The sequence below is a fragment of the Pteronotus mesoamericanus genome, unplaced genomic scaffold (genome assembly GCF_021234165.1).
Source record: "Pteronotus mesoamericanus isolate MK-2021 breed Mesoamerican mustached bat unplaced genomic scaffold, CSHL_Meso_final scaffold_85, whole genome shotgun sequence".
Lineage (NCBI taxonomy): Eukaryota > Metazoa > Chordata > Mammalia > Chiroptera > Mormoopidae > Pteronotus > Pteronotus mesoamericanus.
In genome coordinates, this window is record NW_026555329.1 from 78,673,894 (window position 1) to 78,694,941 (window position 21,048).

General features: G+C 42.1%; 1 protein-coding gene across 1 annotated transcript in view; it reads left to right on the top strand.

Moving 5' to 3' along the window:
- CNTNAP2 (contactin associated protein 2) overlaps positions 1-21,048 on the top strand; it is a 1,059,914-nt gene that overhangs the window by 772,118 nt on the left and 266,748 nt on the right. The window contains exon 15 of the mRNA XM_054564239.1: positions 15,055-15,182. Within this exon, the coding sequence (XP_054420214.1) occupies positions 15,055-15,182 (128 nt within the window). The remainder of the gene's footprint in view (positions 1-15,054; positions 15,183-21,048) is intronic.

Consider the following 21,048-nt stretch of genomic DNA (forward strand, 5'->3'; position numbering starts at 1 on the left):
GAGTTATATTTTTGTTTAGCCACACGCTTCAATCCAAAAGTGAGGATATTTAGTAAGGACATAAAATACTGTGGAGACAGAGATAAATATTGGAAACCAGGCAAGACTTAGAAAATTCCAAATCTATGTTAATAACAACTAAATTGTCCATATAAATAAATTGCTATGAGAGCCCAGAGAAAGTGATTAATTTATTTTGGATATGTCAGCAGAAGTTCCACAGAAGAGATGACAGCTGGGCACGGCCTCAGGGGAAGTGGATTTCATAGGTAGGGAAAATAGGAAGAAAAGTATAGAGAAAAGTGAGAGTAGACCACAGTAAAATAATAAATGGTTCTTGTTGTAAGGAGTCAAGGAGTGCATCCTACATGATGTCCTCTATGCCTGGAGCCCCCAGAGCACAGGAATGTTGGAAGGGGTAGTGTGGGCTTGCACTGCAGAAGGCCACGACTGGAAGTTTCACCTTTGTCCCAGAAAACAGCGATAAGCCACCAACGCGTTTTCCCTCTTGAGCTGTAATTTTCATAGAGGGAAAAAAAAGTGTGAAGTGAAGCATACAAATCCAAAATGCACAGCTCAATCTTTTCTCTGTAGGTATGCCCATGAAATCATGACCCAGATCAAGATGCAGAGCATCATCGGCTTCCTAACTCTCTTCTTCTCCTTCCTAGACAGTCCCCCCAAATGTAACTACTGTTCTGACTTCTGTTATCGTAGGTTAACTTGCCTGTTCTTGAGCATCACGTAAGTGGAATCAATCAGCATGTACTCTTTTGTGTCTGACTTTTTCCTCAATGTTACGTTTTTGAGATTCACTGTTTTTGTGTGTAGCTATGGCTCGTTTTATTCCATTGCTGCATGTTATTGCATTGTATGAGTATATCACAATTGATTTATCATCCCCCTGTTGATGAGCATCTGGGTTGAGTAGCTTCTCGTTTTTTTCCCCCAAGGAAAGACAAGTAATTGAATGGGCTTTATTACAGAAGTGGTATACTAGTTGTATATTAAGACACACACACCATCTTTGTGCGATGGTAACAAGTCTGCAACTACAGACACAGCATTTTTAATAAAGAACATTCACCTATGAAGTCCTGTAAATGATTTGTCATTAAAACTGCCTTTGAGGGGCCATAGAATGCTAAAAATACGTTTCACAGACTAGTACAATGCAGAACATTATTTCCAAGGTGTTAGCATGTGTCCTGGGGGAAAAAGTCTCCTTTTTTCTGAATGCTTGGTTAAACAAAGTTAAAAATGGATTCTCATGATTTTTATTATGCTCATTGGTGTTTGGGGTGTCCAAGAGTAAAATATAGGTTATATATGGCATTTCCTACATTTGGAAAACCAAATATCTTCTTTTTCCTTCAGAAAACCTATTGCCATCTCCCAGAAGTAATGTTTTCCAGAGCCCAGAATAAAAAAATACATGTACAACTGTGTGGACTTAATTATGAATTTTGACCTCCTCCCAAATTCATTGTGTTAAAGCCCCACAATGAGACTGTGTGTGGAGATAGGGTTGTTAAGAAGGTAATTAAGGCATAATAAAGTTGTAAGGGTGGAGTCCTAGTCCAATAGGACAGGTTTCCTTATAAGAAAAGGAAAGGACACCAGTTGTGCACAGAGGAAAGGCCATGTGGGGACAGATTATTTGCAACCTGGACACTATATCCAATCAGAAAAATGTGACAATTTCCCTTTTTGGATCCTCAGAAGAGCAAAACAAATCCATAAAAACAAGGGCACTCGTACACTTTGTTCTCTCCATAAAACTGCTGCTAAATTAAGTTTTGCGTTGTTCCAAATTTGCAGCTCCCCACAAGTTCAGGCCGCTCCATCTTTAATGGTATATGCTATCACCCGATTAACAGTGATGGATTTTTATTGCCTTTCTTCTGCGGGGAGGATTTACATGCCTTTTAATTGGTGTAAGTTGGGCTGCATCATAACTGGTTCACCCTGTAAATTACAGAGTCAGCTTGCCAATAAAGATGACCTTGTTTATTAAAATCTAATTAACTGAAGTTTTCAAATGTCCCTGAGAGGGTTATTGAATTTTGGTTTTTCTCCAAACATCAAAGACCCAGCTGGCTAGAGTTAACCACAAAGCTCAACTCACACTGTGAGATTACCTAAGTTGGTGTTCCTTCAATCATTTTCTCCTAGAATTCAGGCCCAAGAATCTTTCCGGAAGATGTGTTGGTTGTCATATTGCAGGAAGGCCAGCTGGACCTCGCTTGATTAGTTCTGATTTGAGGAAACCTGGGCACTCTTTGTTCACTGGATCAGAAATAATAGGATGCTGAACTTGCTATTTAGATGCCCCAGCAATGGTCAGAAAGTCCTAATTACATGCTTTCTATATGCTATCTGTATGCAGAAGGCATTCATGAGCTTTGCTTCCAAGCTTGGAAAATAATGTTGGCAAATTGATTGCAGACACATGTGATAAAGCGTAATTAATTGATTCAGCTCCCAGTCTACAAACAAAATCTACTGCTGCTGCAAACTCCTCTAGCTTCTGTCCTATTGTTTCTTCCATTTCTCAGTTCTCTTTCCAACTTCAAAGCAAGAGTTTAGGATTGGCCTCCACTCTGGCATTTCCCATTTGATTATCAGTTATTGAAATTGTTCTTCATTACTTTAGTGGGAGACTTGGATATAACGTCCACCATTGACCTTCACGTTCATATACCTGTTGTGCACACTTTAATTTTAGTACTATAGGTTTCTGCGATATTGAATATAATTGACTATGTTTTTCCTCCCTGAAGCTCTCTATTCCCTGGGCTTATATGTAATTCTTTTGGCTCCCTCCCAAATTTTAGATCACTTGTTTTCAATTTCCTTGGATCATCCTTCTCCCTTCAGGATTGAGCCCATAGTAACAATAAGCCTCTTTCCCTGGCTGCTTTCTGACTGGCTTTGGTCCCAGGTACTGAGGGACATTTTGGAGTAGTAGTTGTATTTGGACTACCTCACCCTAAAGAATAAGTGCTTTTCATCATTGTAGTGGAGGCCTTTTTCACATTTGCATCCCACAGCATCTTCAAGATAATGATAATATAAAAACAAATATTGATCGTCATAAGGGACCTGCAGAGTTCAGAGGTGGGTACAGGAAAACACTTCCACCTTCAAACAAGTCTTTTGTGTCCACTCGGGGAGCAAAATGACCTGTTGGAGTGAAGTGGGAATGAAAAAGTGTGTCAAATGACAGATGTGATGTTTGTAGAGAAAAGATCCTGGCAGTAATCAATAGAAGAATAATTTCAGTGGGTTTGTGTTACTGGGAGGGGGCTTTAGAAATGGCAGTGGCAAGAAGGAGCAGTGCTTTTTTATCCAAAGAAAAACACTTGTATCACTGAAAAGGAGCTTCTTTTAGGATGCTCAGATCCCTGAAACAAATATGTAAGGTATGTTGATCTTCCTTCTGAAGCCATATTCCTCAGAACTGATGTTCTTTCGGTTCGACCAATCTACTTGAGTAAAAACTTAGGAGGCTGTGGATCCCATTATTGTCTTACATGACTGTGGAGCTCTATGGGGACAGTGAAGAAATGCTGTATACAGAGGTTAAGTTAAAAATTTGATGCTATGAAAGTTGCCTAGGTTTAGAATTTTTTCATATCCAGGGAAGTGGGTTTTCTTCTTTTGTCTTGGGTTTTCAGCCCTGGCTCCAAGGCCATGACCCAGACTAAGGGGTCAAGCACCCCCACACTCTAAAGCCGATCTTTGTAGTTATCTATCTGAGGGGACCAAAGAGAAGCCTCAAAAATCCTTGGAGAAACCTAAGAGGACTGTGGGAAAGGGTTCGTTGCAACACTATACATGTAGCCTACCTATTCCCAACCGTCCCCACCATTGTTTCAGTGGGAAGGGCAATTTCAAGAGAATGAATCAGAGAGCCTAACCCACAACTGCTGGAGGTAGCCCAGGACTGGCTCGCACCAGCCTGCAGTGTTCTGCTGGCCTTCACGGTGAAGCGCGTGGGTGTGTTACCGGTGGCGCCCCTGGCGGAGGTCAGTGGGGCATGAAGGCCTGTGGGCCAGACGTTGGACCTGTGGGATGACGCCAGCCCTGGGCACCTGTGCAAAGAGCCCACCCAAGGGCCATCGAGCCTGGAGCAAGACGGGGGATGAGCCATGCGAAGCAGAGGGGAGTCACGAGAAACCAGGTGCGCGTGGCACTGTGACGTCTGCCCTTGTCTCCTGGTTAGAAATAAAGCTTCAGGAACACTGAGTGCACCAGAACCACCCTGTTTGTTTTTTAAAATGCATGGGGCCAGTATAAGTGAAGGTTTTCCCAATGACTGCTTTTGAGATGCCAGGAGTTGGCCATTCATTGCTAGAAATGAAAATGCAGGAACATGGCAAGAAGGCCACACATCAAGTACACCTTCTTTGCTAATCATGTAATGCATGAGGCACAATTTTCAAAAACACAAGCAACCCTTGCCTGTGGGACAAATGTAGATAGACGAAGTAAACTATCCACAGCTCACACTAACCTCAATCCAGTGAGACTTTTCTATAAGAAAATGGGTTTTCATATCATATAAAGAAAAACAATTGAAATTATTTTAGCAGAATTTAAGAAATGTAAGCATGCATCTTTTCTAAATTCTAGAGTAGTAGAGGTAGGTCTGCTTTTCCTAGTTCAGCTACTAATGAGTTGAGCACGTTGATCAGCCTTAGTTTTATTCCAAATCTGTTACCTCTTCCAAAAAATGAGAGTTATAGCTAGATAATCTCTCAGAATGAATGCTGGATACTGTACTAATAGCTTTTGTGGAAATTCAATAGAACCACAAAGTCCTGTCCCCAAAAGGGCTACCAATGACCCTACCTCATGAAAAATATACCTAACACTTTTTATGTTTAATGGACACATTTAAGTATGCCAGATTTGTTCAAACAATTACTACTTGTTCTGAACTACAAAACACAAACAAAGAAGAAAAGAAACATAAGTAGAATCAAAGAACTGTAGGGAAGGAAAAAGATTTTATTCTACCTGTCTAGGTTCTCCAGTTGGGGTCCTCTGTGTTAGACTGGCCAAAGACAGACCAGCAATAGAAAAATAAACAAGTTTATTAATACGTGTGTCATGCACCTACAGTAGGGAGCACCCAGTGATGAATAACACAAAGGAATGATTAGAGCTTGGGTTTCTATACCATCCTCAGCTGAAGGACAAGAGGTTTGAGACTTCTGGGGGACAAGTTATGAGAAGGTAACCAGGAAAAGCATGGCAAACGAGCTATTTGGTAAGATTCGTTATGCAGGTTGAAATCAGTAACTTTTCCATTATTGGGAGTTGTTAAGAGTCTTCCTCTTGCTCATAGAAGAAAGGGAGAGATTGCTACAAATGGAAATTTCCTTTAGAAAATGAAAACTTGTGCCCTGGTTTTTGAGCTTTGCCTGGACATGCTTGATCTCAATGGCCTTTGGTTTAAAATAATCTATATGCCAAAGAGGCATATTTCAAGTTGCATATTTCCATGCCATTCAGAACCATAACTTATCTATGTGAAGAAACAGTGGCCCACAGAAACCTAGCAACTTACTTTTTCATCACGGCAGAGTTGAATTAGGACTCCAGTCTCTAAGATCTCATTGTTGTGCCCTTTCCACTACATTAATTATATATGAGGCTTCCAATCGAATACTACTTTCTAAAGGAAAAATAAAACCTCAGTTACAGACAGGGAATAATAAGAATGTTTCAAGGGCCTTAAAGGGACTCCCATTACCAGAAAGGTTTTCTCACTCATCCCTTGCAGCTGATAGTAGGCACATACTGATCACTATTTCAGGATTGTGCCTGGTTAACGTCTGTGTATATTCACGTACTTACTCAATCATGAAACACATGGAGTAAGCCACTTTTAGGTGCCTACTAGTATTTGGTTTATAAAACTGCATGAGACAATATATCTGACCCCAGGGAACTTGCATTCCAGAAGGAAAATCAAAGAAGAACGTTTTGCGTAGAATCCTGAAACAGTTACAAGGGTGCTTTCGAAGAGATTCTAAACTGAACAGATAATTATTTGCATTTATAAAAGGCCTACGCTATTCCCGCTGAAAAGGAGTAATTGAATCTGTAATTACTTTCATTTCATAGGGGAGGTAGACATGGATTCCAAAGACCTAATTGTAATGGTTGTTTTCTTAATTACTCTAATTACTCTGTAGAGAACACCACCTTCCATCCGTTGAGGAAAGCTGAATAGTCAATGGTGACTGAGGACACCATTGGAAGTATTTTAAAAGTTCTACTTTACTGAGTATTCGACAGTTCTCGTGTTTATTTTAGCTCGTTGTGATCCAGCCGCACTGAGACAGCCCCCACGTGCGCTGTGAGCAGAGGCATTGGCACGGTCCTGACTTGGTGAATGAGCACGGAGGAGCTGGCAGGCCTGTTCGATGGTGGGAGCAGGGCTGCTCTGTGAAGGCTGTGTGATCAGCCCCTCCCTATCGTGGGTTCAGTGATGCCAGGAGTGTCCTCCCCACCCCGTGCCCCAGTCCAGCCTCCACCATTCACAGACGTCTGGTTTCCAGGAGTAGCCTTTGGCCTCATTAAGGCATTGCTATTAAAAATGCATGGGGGAAAATGTCAACACTGTTCACTGAATGTGGGTTTTATGGGCCAGGGAAGAGGAAGAGTGACATTAACATCCTGTTAGGGAAGGGCAGGGGGGCGACTCCCCAGACAGTGAAGCCATAGAAGGATGGAGTTGAAGACCAAAAAGAGACAAAGAATAAAAATTCTCACTTAAAAAAAGTTTCAACCGGAAGTTTGACTTAAGTTTATCGACCTTTTCTATGGTCATTAGGTATGAACAAGGTTAAACAGCGAGATAGCAGTTAGTATTAAACCCTGAAGAAGCGTCTCATTTTTGGGTGGAGTCTGTCTCACTTTGTGCAGTAATAGGTATGTTCCTGAATAATTATTTGGGAGTCAACATTTGTCAAGTTCAACTAGCTAGCCCTGTTTCCTTGTGCCTCCAAAGTTAGGATCAAATGAGCTCATTCATGAGAAAACACTATGCGTACTTTGAAATTCTATATAACTGTAAGTTATTTGTTTGCATTTTTATTCAAGAGATTAAAAGCAATACAAGCAATACAAAGATCCTTAATTTTAATAGTGAATCTCACCTTTTTAGTGGAAGTTATGAGTAGAATAATAACTTTCCAAGGAAATTCTTGAAGGTTTTTACCTTTTGACCTCTTTTTTTCTGTTTACTATGGAGAATGTGCAGTGTCCCTGAGAGTGGCTGGTAGGAGGCAGAAAGGATTGAGAGAAAAGATACAAAGACTTTTATGTGTACCTGTATGTGAACATATTGTTTGAACCAAAAATCCCACAAAAGATTCCAAGGAGTTTGGAAACAGTCCTGGAGATGAAGACTTGTTGCTAAAAAGCATGGGCATTTTCAGGCTATTACAGTCACAAATGGTGACAGCGGGACCGATTTTTACTGTTGGGCATGTCCTGGAATACCGAGGATGTTTGGTTTCTGGCAAATTGGAAGTTCATATTTTAAAGATAGTTTAGGAAGGCGACAGGTATGGCTGGTTGGGGTAAAGTGGACAGGTTCTGAATAAAAAATGATGGTGAGACTGGAACAGGGGTGGAATTGGTGGGATGTTCTGTGCCACATTAAAATCTTGACTTATGCGAAGGGATTTTTACAGAAATCAAGATTGAGGAGAGCAGACTGAAGGGAGGTGCCCGGGAAGGGCGTTCTGAGATCCTGTACAGGGCGGCGCGGTCCGTGGGGGATGTGAGTATTGATAGAAACTTTAAACGCTGGGTGAGACCCCTAAAATAATAAAAGGAGTCAGTAAAGAGTTTGTAGTCCCAGGTTTATAGTCGCAGAATTGGGAGACTCTGAACCCAGAAAACGCACCACTTCCTGATTCTGTGCACTGGGACTCACAGTGAGATGTGTGGTTAGAAAACGTATCTCCCCACTGCCAATCGGCACTCACAACTATCTCAGGTTCTTTTTAAAACTTACTTTGTTGAGGTATAATTTACATACCCTAATATCCACCCATTTTTAAGTATACGGGTCCGGCACAAATAATGCGCCTTTTTTATTACAAAATCATAAGCATATAATTCTGTAACATAACGATATCACACTCAAGCACACCATATGAAATTTTAGATGAAATGTTCAAATTAAAACTATAAATTATTACACCCATATTATTACCCTAGCAACCACACTGAAGCAGGCCTTACTTCTGCTGCACCCAGTACAATTCAAGGATTTTTAGTGAATTTACCCAGTTGTACAGAAAATCGCCACAACCCCTATGAGATTTCTGTTTACCTTTAATCTTTGTTCCCATTCCCAGCCCCAGGCAACTACTTTCTGTCTCTATAGATTTGCCTTTCCTGACATTTCATATAAACAGAATTACAGAATATATGGTCTTTTGTGGCAGAATCTTTTCACTTAACATACTGTTTTTGAGGTTTATTCATTTTGCATTTTGTACTCATATTTTATTTCTTTTCTTGCTGAATAATGTCCTTTGCACGGACAGACCACTTTTTGTTTAATCCAGTCACTAGTTCAAGGACACTTGGGTTGTTTCCACTTTGGGGCTATTATGAATAAAGGTGTTGTGAACATCCACCTACAAGTCATTGTGTGGACAACTGCTTTTATTTCTCTTGAGTTGACATCCAGGAATGGAATTGCTGGGTCATAGGAGAAATCTGCATTTAACTTTTAAGAAACTGCCAAACTGGTTTGAAAAAGGACTATCCCACTTTGCAGCCCCAGTAGCAATGCACATGATTCCAGTCTCCCCAAATCCTGGTCTGTCTGTTTTATTGTAACTATTTCTGTTACCTTTTGTCTTTTTTTATTATTATCCGTCTTTTTATTCTAGCTACTCTTGGTGGGAATAAAATGTCATCTCAGTATAGTTTTAATTACATTTCTTTGATGACCAATAATATTAAGTATCTTTTCATGTGTTTATTTCCCATTTCTCTATCTCTTTCTTATGGCTCTATAGCTACAATGTTGACCTCCAGGATTCTTCCAGAAATTTCTAGCTTTGGTGATACTGTAATGGAAATGCATGAAAGCTTGCAGACTATAATTGTTTTTTTTTTAAAGTAACCAATTACTTCTAAAACCTTACAAAGGAGAAGTCTTTTCTGCTAGAATTATAGAACAGATTCATAGTGTGCTCTCTTTCATAACATCTGGTAGAAGAGCAGGCTCACAATCACAAAGCCAGGGATGTTTATTTTTCTTTAGGGTTTTTTTTCTTTTTCACTGAGCTAAGGGCAGGACCCAACTGCCTGGAGGCTTGTTTGCTTCTCACAAAGATAAGAAAAGAAGGCAGGAGGAAGCACAGCAGTGTAAAACAGAATTCCTCAGGAAATGGTACTGAGGCAAAGTAACAGCGATGTAACAGAGAGTGGGGTTCAGCTGCCCACCACCACCCATAGGCAAATTCTGGAGGCAGATGTTTGGTGAGAAAAGGAAAGAGGTCTTTTATTCAAAAGCTGCAGAGTCTGGAAGGATCACAGTCTCTAGTCCAAGGCTGTGCCCAGAGTTCCTTCTCTCTTTCAAAATATCATCCTTTGGAACCACAGGCAGCTGCCACATGACCATCCAGGTGATTTAGCTTGTTCCTGGTTGCAGTCTGGACTAAGGCTCCTTTCTGCAGCCTGTGTCTGGGGCCAGCGCTGACAATGCCACGCAGCTTCCAGGATGTAGCCAATCCGCAAAACACTTCAGCCCACACATCCGCAAGCAGTGGGTCCTAGAGGAAGAGAGAGATTCACCCTTCCTTCAGTTTAAATCTCCTGGCCCAAACTTCTGTGTGCTCCATGAGGGTTCAGCCCCTCCAGCCAGTCTCATCCTTTCCCGATTAGACTGACAGGAAAACACCTCCCCCTGCCACCATGTTGACTTTTATGGTACAGGCGCAGCTGTGAATTCAAGTTTCACCTTCACTCAGAGACTGGAAGCGGGTAAGAGGGCTTTTTCCTTTGTCAGTCACTCTCACTAGCCTTGCGCATGCTCAGCACAATGACTCCCTCCAGTGCCTCTTTGCCCAGGGATGGGGAATTTGTCATCATGCTCCATGCTAGCTTGGGGCAAAGCAATGCTGTATCTGCCTTTGGGCAGTTCCCTCCCTTGACTCCAAGGTCTGGCCAGTTCTGTCTATATCAGTAATGCCAAGTTAGCGAAACAAAATCCACAGACCCAAGTTTTGCCATAATGACAATGCTGATGGAAAAATTGCGCAATGTCAGAATCCGGGCCTCTTTGAAATGACTGATAGAATTTATCCTAATGTACAAACCCACTAGCAGATGGAATTAGGTAATGCGAACATGATAGTCATTGATTATCTTCCTAAATTAGATTGGCCTCTATTGGTAAAGATCATAACTTTCAACAAAGACTTGTTTTGCTTGCTAAGTAAATTTTGCATGGGTGCTAAGATGGACGTCTTACAGGTGTTTTGAGGGTCCTTCTTCAGACCTTGGTTTATTTTCTTTCACCTCCTGTCATGTTTTTTAAAGTGGGTTGTGCAGCTGTACTGTAGTGTCACACCAGAAACTTTGTATTATTCCAGCCACTTGATTGCCACCCATGAATTTGTTTCCACAGCCAATTTGCTTCCAGCACAGTCCACTGCTTTGTGAGTTTCCCACATTGTCGTTTGCGACTTTAAAATCTCCGGAGCCCTATTTAGCTTTCTTATTAAAAATGATCGAGGAAGTAAGTTTCTCTTTTTTTCTCATCTGATCATTATTTTTCTTGTTTCCTTGGTATGGTTAGAAGTCTCTGACTGTTATAAAGACTATCTGAACTGCAACCTTCTATCAGCTTTAATATATTATTAAAATCAGTGGTTGATTTGGAGATGAGGTAGTTCTAGATCTTTTTTACTTATTATTTTAAATAAAGTAAGAAATGCATGTGAATAAAAGCTTACAGATATATCTAAACTTATTACTTACAAATAAATAACCTCAACATTTCAGGAAGATAAATGTATCTTAGAAGATATATTTTCACCTCATCTGTAAATTAGGATAAAAAGGCAAAGGCTTTTAACTGACATTTTGTTTTCAGTTTTTTTCTGTTTTGTTTCTTCCCTTTTTCTTTTTTTGGTGGGAAGTCCTAACTTGGAATCCAGATAACCTAAAGCTGAATCCACACTCTACACTTAGGAGTGAGGGACCTTGGTCAAGATAAGTTTTCTGAGTCTCATCATTCTCACCAATAGAATGGAGACAGGGATGCTTATAAGGAGGAACTGATTTCAGATTAGATGTTATATACAAGAAGTGGTCCAATATGCATAGGTACTCAATGTGTGGTATCCTATTACTATTATTTTATACTCCAGTATGCATAGGTACTCAATGTGTGGTATCCTATTATTATTATTGTTCATTTGAATTAGTGTTCTTTATATTTTTTGATCCTCACCCTTGCCTTAGAATCTTTTTGAACATACACAAGTAAGTAAAAAGATAATATATCAGTTCCTGTGAAGTTACATTTTATGTTCAATATAATACAATACCTTTTAAAATAACGAAGTTGAAATAAATATTTTTTCTACAATATTAATAGAAATTACTTATTTTACTGTGACTTTTTAGTGATTTCAGTGTAATTAAATGCACATTATTTTATATAATCTTGGATTAGTGATTTGAATATCTGCCTATTTTTGTTCATTTTGATCTTTATTGGCCATCAGAGTTAACATTAAAAAATATTAAAGTACACTTATCACACTAAATAAAAGTACATTGTTGAGTCTACCTAAGAATCATGTTAATTTTTTTGTTTCATTGACCAGTATTGCAACGGTTTTGATAAATTGTGCCTTGTAAATTTCTGTCATCTCTGATGTGAATCAGTTCGAATTGCAAAATAATTGAACAGTGGCCCATTTAACTATTAAAAATCAAGTCCAAACACACTGGAACTCTACATTTATAAGATGATTATAAAGAGTAAAAATTGTATTTTCAAGTTACGAAAGTATATAGATATACAAATTCTTATAAAATTGTGTATGTACATATCAATTTTGGCAATAAACTGCATAATGATTGGACTATATAATTCCAAGCATTTGTTTCCAAAACGCTCTTCATTAGCACAAGTTTTGATATAATTACTTGTTCACTCATTATAAATGAACCAACTAAGATCTGAATTCTCATTCACTGCTAGTGGAAATGTCAATTAGTATAAGGTCTGGAGAAAATTGTTTGAAAATATCTACTTAAGTTAAACATATATAAATGAAAGGATATACTAAAGCTAATGATATGACTGAAAATTTCTGCCTTGGGGTAAATGCCCAACATAAATTAGCCCTTACAAGTAACACATTGATAAAAATGTTCGTAACAGCTTTGTTCACAATAGCCAAACACTGGAACCAACCCAAAAGACAACAGGAGAATATTCATCTTCATTATAGTGTAGTGTTACATTTTTATAAACACAGCACAATTTTTATTCAAAATGTTTTTTGAGTAAACAACTTGAATGAATCCCACAGATAGGCCAAGCAAAAGGAGCCAGATTACATAGTCAGTCTGTATATGTTACAGAATATCGTGGAGATTCTCCTATTCAAAGATCTTTTAAAAATTAAGCATCCCCTCTTTTCTTTAATTACAGTTTACATTCAACATTATTTTGTGTTGGTGTAGCCACACCATCTTCTAGTTGCTGGCACAGTAAACAGTGCGAACACCCACAAGCCCTGGAGCACCTAGTCTTCCTTCCGAATAAATAGCTGTTGTGCCAAAAACGGCACGTGCGGCCTGCCGCAGGGTGCAGAGTCAATAAGAGTGAATGAAGGTACCTCTCACTATTAGAGTAAGTGAACTGTGGCTTAAATGCTTTCTTTCCCCACCTCAGAGATCTTCTGGTGCCTCTACAGCCACCCTTGACCGTGCAGACGAGCTGAGTGGCAGCTGCCTGCTGTGATAGTTAGTGGGATATTTGCAGACTATTTGCTCAGTAAATCCTCAAAGGAAAGACATGGGCAGTGGTGATTTAGAGCAGGAGTTGGCAACTTTTTTCTATAAAGGTCCAGTTAATAAACATTTTAGGCTTCGAGAGCAGTAAGATCTCTGTCACAAGTATTCACCTCTATAAGTCTGTAGTGTGGAGGCATCCTTGATGATGTATGTTTTTTAAGTGGCTCTATTTCAATAAAACTTCATGGACACTGAATTCCATGCAATTTTCACGTCATGAAATAGTCTGCTTTTGATTTTTTTCAACCTTTTAAAACATAAAAATACCATTCTTATCTCATAGACCGTGAGAGTGGAGGCAACAAGATAAATGGTTCTCAGAACTTGGTTGGTAGACCCCTGGCTTTAAGTCATGTGATTCTCAGCGTTAACGAACTTGTGGGGAACCTCAGCCTGGAGTTCCATGGCAGTGACAGCGCCATTTCTGGTCGGTTGTCAGATTACAGCATGTTGTTAACGGGAGCTTTCATGTTTTGGTTCCTTCAAGAAACACTAAATACCATATTTAATGCCAAAGGCTTTGTTCCATCTCTGACATGATTTTAATTGGTGGAAGTTCAAATAAAAGAAGTTGGGTTTTCAAAAGATTCCACTGAGATATTTGAGGTCAGATCATTAGTAGCTATAGTGTCAAGAAGAATCACCATGCTTTTCTGCATGGTCTCAGTTCTGATTTGATAAACAATTTTTTTTTAAATAACCTGTATTTTGGAAGCCTGAAAGCAATGAAATACCTAAGGCACTGGACTATACGCTTGTTTGAGGCCCACTGGCTAAATTCTGGACTCTTTCCTGGGTTTCTCTGGGTCCTGACATGTGATAGAGCATGTGTTCTCTGACATTCTAGAAGGTCAGAGGGATGAATAACTGCTCCTAACAACATAGCATTTTAAGGGCAGCCTTCCAAGTTGGTTCCCCTCAATTTTCCATGCTGTTTACCAAGAGATGTGAATGGCAACTCTTTAACCTGATTATCGAACTCTCGTTCTTCTATCCAAAATTAGTTTTCTGTGATCAGCTGTATGTACAATTTCAAAATTGCTATTTACATTCAGACAAAAAATAATGTAAAAAGGTAAACCTTCAGAATGACTCTATTCTGATTTGTGCCTGCCACCCATCCAGCCTTAAATGAAGGGATCCCTCAACCTCAGCAGCACCGAGGATGAGAGGGCAGCAGTTTCCTATGAAACGGAAATCTGTGCTGTGCCTATTTTGCCGTGAGTCCACTCCAACGAATGTCTCCTGGATATCTGCGTTCCATCCCAGAATCGGCAATTTGCAACTATCCTAGTCCTCTCCCTTAATTTAGGGTGGGTATGGGATAGAGTTAGGAGACCTGAAACAAGGTAAGTACACAGTAACCAGGAGAAGGAATCTAAGAGGAAAACCAGATTGAAGCTCTGCTGCTCTTTATAGATGGAAATGGGCACCTAGCACCTGCTGGGTGTTGGAAACTTTCTGTAAACTTTCAGTTCCTGAAATAAAGAAGAGATGATGCACAACAGGGAAGAAAGCCTCTGAAGCAACTGCTTCAGAGCCATTAAGGAGACAGCATTTTTTTAAAATTGGGTTTTGTTTCACATGTTTTGTAAGAGATAAAGTTGACTTTGTTGGACTTTGGGTTCCATGACAACAGCAAACTGCACGTGTGCTCAGCGTGTGGTGTGTGTTCTTCAAGCCGTGCGGTAGTCTGCTGCCAACCCAAAATAGCATGCAGCATATCGGTTGTGTCTCTGGAAATCAGGGCGTCACTTCTGTTTTCCAGGAGGCGAAGATGTCACAGTGGCTTCTAAGCAACACACTGAGACCCCGGATGGAGGGGAGAGAACCACTCTTTAACTATGGTTCTTAGGGAACTTCTGAACATCTGTTGGAATGTGGTCAATTATTAGGCAACTTCAGTGATTATCAGAAAAGACATGTCTCTCACTCAGCCTCCTGACCCTGTTCTCTTTCCCTGTCATTCAGGAGGAAGGACGCTGGCTACTTATCCTACAAAGATCACCTGCCGGTGAGCCAGGTGGTGGTTGGGGATACCGACCGGCAAGGCTCGGAGGCGAAGCTGAGCGTGGGCCCCCTGCGCTGCCAAGGAGACAGTAAGTTGACCCAGCAGCTGTTGCTTTTGTTTCCTTAGTGTTGCCCAACGATCAGAAGGTGGCAGAAACCGGACTGCTCTTCCCTAACTCCTAACAAAACATCCAGCAATGCAAACAGCCCAACGGACAGCTAGACAGACCTTAGCATGTAGAGAGAAACAACAACCATAAAGTCTTCTGTTCAAGGAGCCTGGATTTGGTACAAAATGTGGATATCCGTCTTCCTTGTACATTCCTATGTAACAACTGTGACTACCTAAGTTTATGGTGATATATAAATAGCAATGCTAATAGCATAAAAGCAGCCTCAACAGCTGTGATTCCACTGAGTGCTGCTATTAATGCCATTAGCGTGACTATTTATATTGCCATAAACTGGGTTTATGGTGATTTAAATAGTACCATTATGGTTTAATGTATCACTGTAAACTGGGATGACGGTCATATAAAGCTTCACATTATTGCTATCAAATTTCATCATCATCAGAGTTTGATAGTTCCTTGTAAGCCAAAGATTGTTTCGGTACCTGTGTCTTGCTTTCCAAGTTCGGCACCACAGAGAGTAATCGGGGGCTGCTGGCAGGGACTGTGGGAGCCGGGAGGTAGAGTGATGATCCCACCTAATCAAGGCTCCATTAGGCTTTTATGCTGCCTGAGACCCCTCAGTGTGCCTCATGTGCCGCTGGAGGGAAATGAAGACAGGTCGCTGTGGGGATTCGGCAGTGAGCAGCCTGGGTGTCGTTACCCGCTTCTTGTCTGTGCATGTGCGTTGAGCACCTCCCCTGGGAGTGCTCTGCATTGGCAAGTGTGTGCTGGGCGTCGGGGACCCAGATTCTGTTCCCTGAGTACCCGCCTTGCCAGGAGACCTCAGGCAAACCCTCTGTTTGCTGGGCTGTGGTAATGAGAAGCCCACCTGCGCCCCGGCCCCGCCTGGGGAGGCCATAACGATTTCAGTGCCTGCGTCTGGTCCCACCTCGCAAAGCGTCCGGTGAGAGGGACTGTCAGCGCCGCTTCCGTCAGCAGGAGAGAAGCAGAACTGCCCGGTGCAGCAAACTGCTGTGTCCTCTCAGAGAGGCGTCCTGAGGGTGTGCTGATTCCTGTGAGCTGTTTCTTGTTGAGTAAACCGAGGCTGTTGGCCGTTAAAAACAAGCAGGTTCTAGATACAAACAAGAGCTGGAGTTGGTACTGATTTTTCTCTTCTTAACGTGGAAAAAATGAAAATGCTACCTTTAAAATGGAGACCGATCCAAAGAGTTTTATCATGCATTTATTATGCAGTAATACTTCATTTGCCTAGTCAGGCTTAGTAGAACTGTGCAGTAAGATATTTAGTTTCAACCGTTTAAGAAAAAATACTGATGAAATAGTAAGTTTGCATTTTTAAACAGAAATTTTGAGAGATGAACTGTAGTTTCATTCTCAAAATAGGCAAATTCCCATGTGTTGTCTAATAGAAATCACTTTCTTTATGTAATAATTATTAATAAATACATACAGGTAAAGTATTTCACACTTAGTTCTAATTCCAAAGTTAGCTTTGAATTAGAGAAAGGGTTCTCATTAAATAATTGCTTGACTCAGTATAGTTATAAAAATCCTACTTCTGTAGACCTTTGTTACCATTCTTAAAGAAAATATTAAATAGTATATGTGGCAGTATATTAACAGTTTATTAGCTTGTTTTCTCTTAATCAATTAAATCAGCACTCAGGAAGAATTTATTATGAATCTGTTCTTTTTCCAGCACTTTACTAGACACTCTGGGAATAAGAAAAAGACGTTCACTGTATCTATAAGCCTGTTTCTCTTTTGTTTAGTCATTTACATTGGTCTTTAGATTCCACATACGAGTGAAATCATATGGTATTTGTCGTTCTCTGACTGACTTATTTCCCTTCGCATAATACCTTCGAGGTCCATGTATGTTGTTAGGGAACGGGGGCCGAGGGACTGGGTGGGAAAGGGGAAGGGTGTAAGAAGTACAGAGCGGTAGTTACAGAACAGTCACGGGGCTGTGCAGCACAGCAGAGGGAACAGAGTCTGTAAGACTCTAATAACTATGGGTGGTCCCTGTTGGCTGCTGGAAATACCAGGGGGACCACTTTGTGAAGTAGATGATTGTCTAACCACTGTGCTGTACACATGAAAAAAATTGGAAAACACAAAATGTTTTATGATTTAATATTAGATTTTGCAATATAATATTATTGCAACTGGTACTCAAGAAGGGAGAGATAAACAGTATATTCGAGGCAGGCTTTATATTTAGGAAGAGAATATAGGGACAGTATGATGGTCGGTACATTTGCGCTCCTTTCCCAGGGCTTGGTTCTTAGAGGCACTTTGAGGACACTTGATAAGACAAAGAGCTGCTCTCTGATTCCCTGACACCACATGGTTTCAGTGTTCTTCTAGTGCTTAGCGCCAGAGACTCCTAATCTATATTTTACCTGATACTTCATGAAAGCAAAAGCGCAGCCAACCTTTAATTGCAGTTAGTAGAATCCTTTTGCATCTGAGAGAGAGAGAGAGAGAGAGAGAGAGAGAGACTTCCTTTTCTGCAGTCACTTGAGAGTATTACACTTGGTACCCGAATTGCCAGGGAGTGGTCGGCAGTTCCACGCCCACCTTCACTCGAAGGGTAGTGTAACAGTAGTAAGTGTTCGACATCATAGCCAGTATTCACATATGTATCATTTCCTTGGATACAGAGCCTCTCGCCACCCCATGAGATGGTTAAGGTAAATATTAGCCTCTCTGTTTTACAAATGAACAAAATGTTCCTTTTAAAATGTCGTTTACATAACAAATTTCTGTGCACCCATGGAGCCTCTGGGACACTCCAGGAGGAAGGGCGGAGCAGAGAACAGAAACGGCTCTCTCCACACGAGGTCGGGGTTGTTTTTTCGACTCTACTCTCTTCTATGAGTCAATTGCTGATCAAATTGGTTTAAAAATATGTCACTTGGGTCCTAGGCCACTACTCCCACCACCCACTCACACCCCATTATCAATACAGCATGAATGTTGCAGGGCTTAAAATCCAATTTTTGTAATTTAGAAAGTGCTGTAGTACATTTATCCTGTTGTTTATTGAGATTAACTTACTGTCATTTACTGAAGTCTGTGCAAAGCCACAGTTTAAAAAAAAAACAAAAAACCATTGTTGAAAAACGTCTTTCTCTATTTGAGGAGCTGAGTGATGACAGCCGCCGGAAGCTGTCTCTCGAATTAGGTCCTGGCTCTGTCCCCTGGTCTTAGAGAATGAAACCATTTTTGTGGGCTCCGACCAAGCGTTTCGGTGGCTGCGGTTGATTTCATCATGCCTGCTGAGTTTCATTTTTACTGTGATTCATCTGAACTCATAGACCCATAAAATCAAAATGCTGAAGAAAATCGGTGAGTCTCGCTCAGGTCTGCTGCCTTTCCCACAAAGCTCTGTAAAATGCTTTGCTTTTTTTTTTTTGTCCCCAAATACTTTCAGATGGAAACCTCCATTCTAAGTGAAGCTGAAAGTATGCCTGATGATGGACAGTTAAGTATGATAAAAAATGCAGTAAAATTACCAATCCCGCTTAAACCACGTATCCACGCCTAGGAAGAAACAAAGAGTTACTTAGAGGATCTTAACCACTGACGGAGTAGAAATTGTTTTCAAATTTAGAAATATATTCATTTTTGGACGGAGTGGCCCAACTTCTATTGAATTAGTTCAGAAAAGACATATTGGGGTTTTGGAGGTAGAAGTCTTATTCATACTATATACGGCAAACATAACTAATTCTAGAAATAACGTATTTGCTAGCTAACTGCTCTGTTCTCAGGCATATGGGGTAAAGATTTCTGGTGTTTCCCCTAGGGAGATAAGGACTTGAAACAATTAATTAGGAGCAAGTTTGCTACAAAAGCGAGTGTTTCCAGGGCACCTGGGTAGAAGGAGTTCAGGCAAATGTGCTCCTCGAGGGCTTCCGCGCCGGGCCAGCGGCCGCCCCGGCTGTCAGCAGCCACGGAGTGCCATGTCCTGCCGGAGCCCTCCGTGCGCGCTCAGCCTCTCAGAGCTGCAGGGCGATGCGGAGAGGAGGCCCAGGAGAGCCCGTAAGGCAGGAGACGCACCCCGTTCAGGCACCCTTGGCAGAGACAAAGCGAGGGCGAGAGAAATGAAGACAGACGGCGTTTCAACCAAGTGATGGTGGGCGCTGTTCTCTAGGAGTGTGATCTCAGGGGCCCGGGCAGTGGCACGGCCACGCTGTCTTCACTGCGGGCGTCTACAGACCTGGGCCGCAGCCAGCCCTTCCTCTACCGAGAAAGGCAGGCGACGCCTGTGTCTCCCCGGCCTATCTCCACAGAGAAGACCTTTCCAGACGGGGCACAAAAGAGCCTCGCTCTCCGGAGGTTGCACCCAGGGGCGCACACAGGACAGACCGTCTCCCCGGGAGCACCTGTGTGAGGACCGGACAAGGATGGAGGGGCCGCGCCCACCTGGGCTGGGAAGTGATGCCAACTGTGGAGAAGAAGCCATGCCTTGGGCCCCAGAGAAGGGCAGAGAACTCTCATTTCCTTGTCTTTGCTCGTCAGGATTGGACAACACGAGAAAGAGAGCAGGCCCTACATGTCAGGTGCCTGCACGAGGTGACGCCGTTGGCTGGAGTGTGCCAGTGTGACGGAGGCCGCTTTGCCCATCAGTTCAGAGCCGGGGCTACGAGGTCTGCGTGGTTCCGCAGCCAGTCCCGGGCCAGGTGAAATTTCACCACTTCCAGGGATGGTTTCTCGTCCTTCCTCATTCCTTCCTGCAAAATGTGGCCATGTCTCCTTGCCTCAGGCAGGGCTAAAAGCAGGAGCAGCGCATCACAGCATCCTCACTGTGCAAGAGTCTTTGAGATCCCGCTGTGCAGGCCTCCCTCTCACAGATGGGAACCTGGGCCCGCGGAGGTTAGGTGACCAGCCCCGGGACCCCCAGACGGTGTAGGGCAGAGCCCCTGCAGAGAGAGGTTGGCGAGCCTTCATCTTCAGTGCTCCCTGTGGCCAAGGCAACTGGTGAGACCCACAGAGGGACCTCGTACCTGGAACTCTGACCTGGGCCCTTGCCCATCAGCAGCTGGGCGGTGCGGCGCTGAGGCCTCAGGCTTGGCAACAGCGAGAGAACCCATCTGGAAATGCTGGTGGAAAACCTGAAGCTATGGGAATGTGGCAGGAAGTTGGTGACATGTTTTTTCTTTTCTTTTCTTTTCTTTTTTTTTTTTTATTTATAGACACTTTTGGCTGATAGTAGAAGACAGGAAAAAAAAAACACAAGCCTAGAATGATGTGTAAAACCCATTAACCTCTATTTTTTTCCCTTAATGTCCCAGCCTCTGCTGCTATCGCCATGGGCCGCTGCTGACCAAGCAGCAAGAGTAGCTCTGAGAATAAGCAGAAGTAGGGAAATTTTCAGGATCAAAACCCAGGCTGCCTCCCATGAAAGGACTGAGCCCTCTGGGCACGGCCGAGGGCAGCGCCAGTCATGGAGGCAGCAGGGGGGAGAGCAGGGCCTTCGCTTTGGTCCTCCAGGCTCCCGCATGGCTCTAGACGATTGGGAGAAATGGGAAACTCCTGGGAAGAATCAGCTCCTTTATGTTATTTGGTGGTACAACTCTAGCTGCAAGCTCACTGCCGACCTGAGAAGTAAAAGTCATTGCAGTTTAGGGGGAAAGGCGCTTCTCTGTTAGGGTGGATGCAGTATTTGTGTACGTGTGACTGACTTTCTCACCTGGCACACAGAGGAATCATCTGTCCCACAAGCACATCTGTCTGGCGCTGTGCGCCTTGCTTCCTCTCTGTCCCCTCCCTGGTATCTTACCCTTCCCTAAACATGGCACTCTGCAGAAGT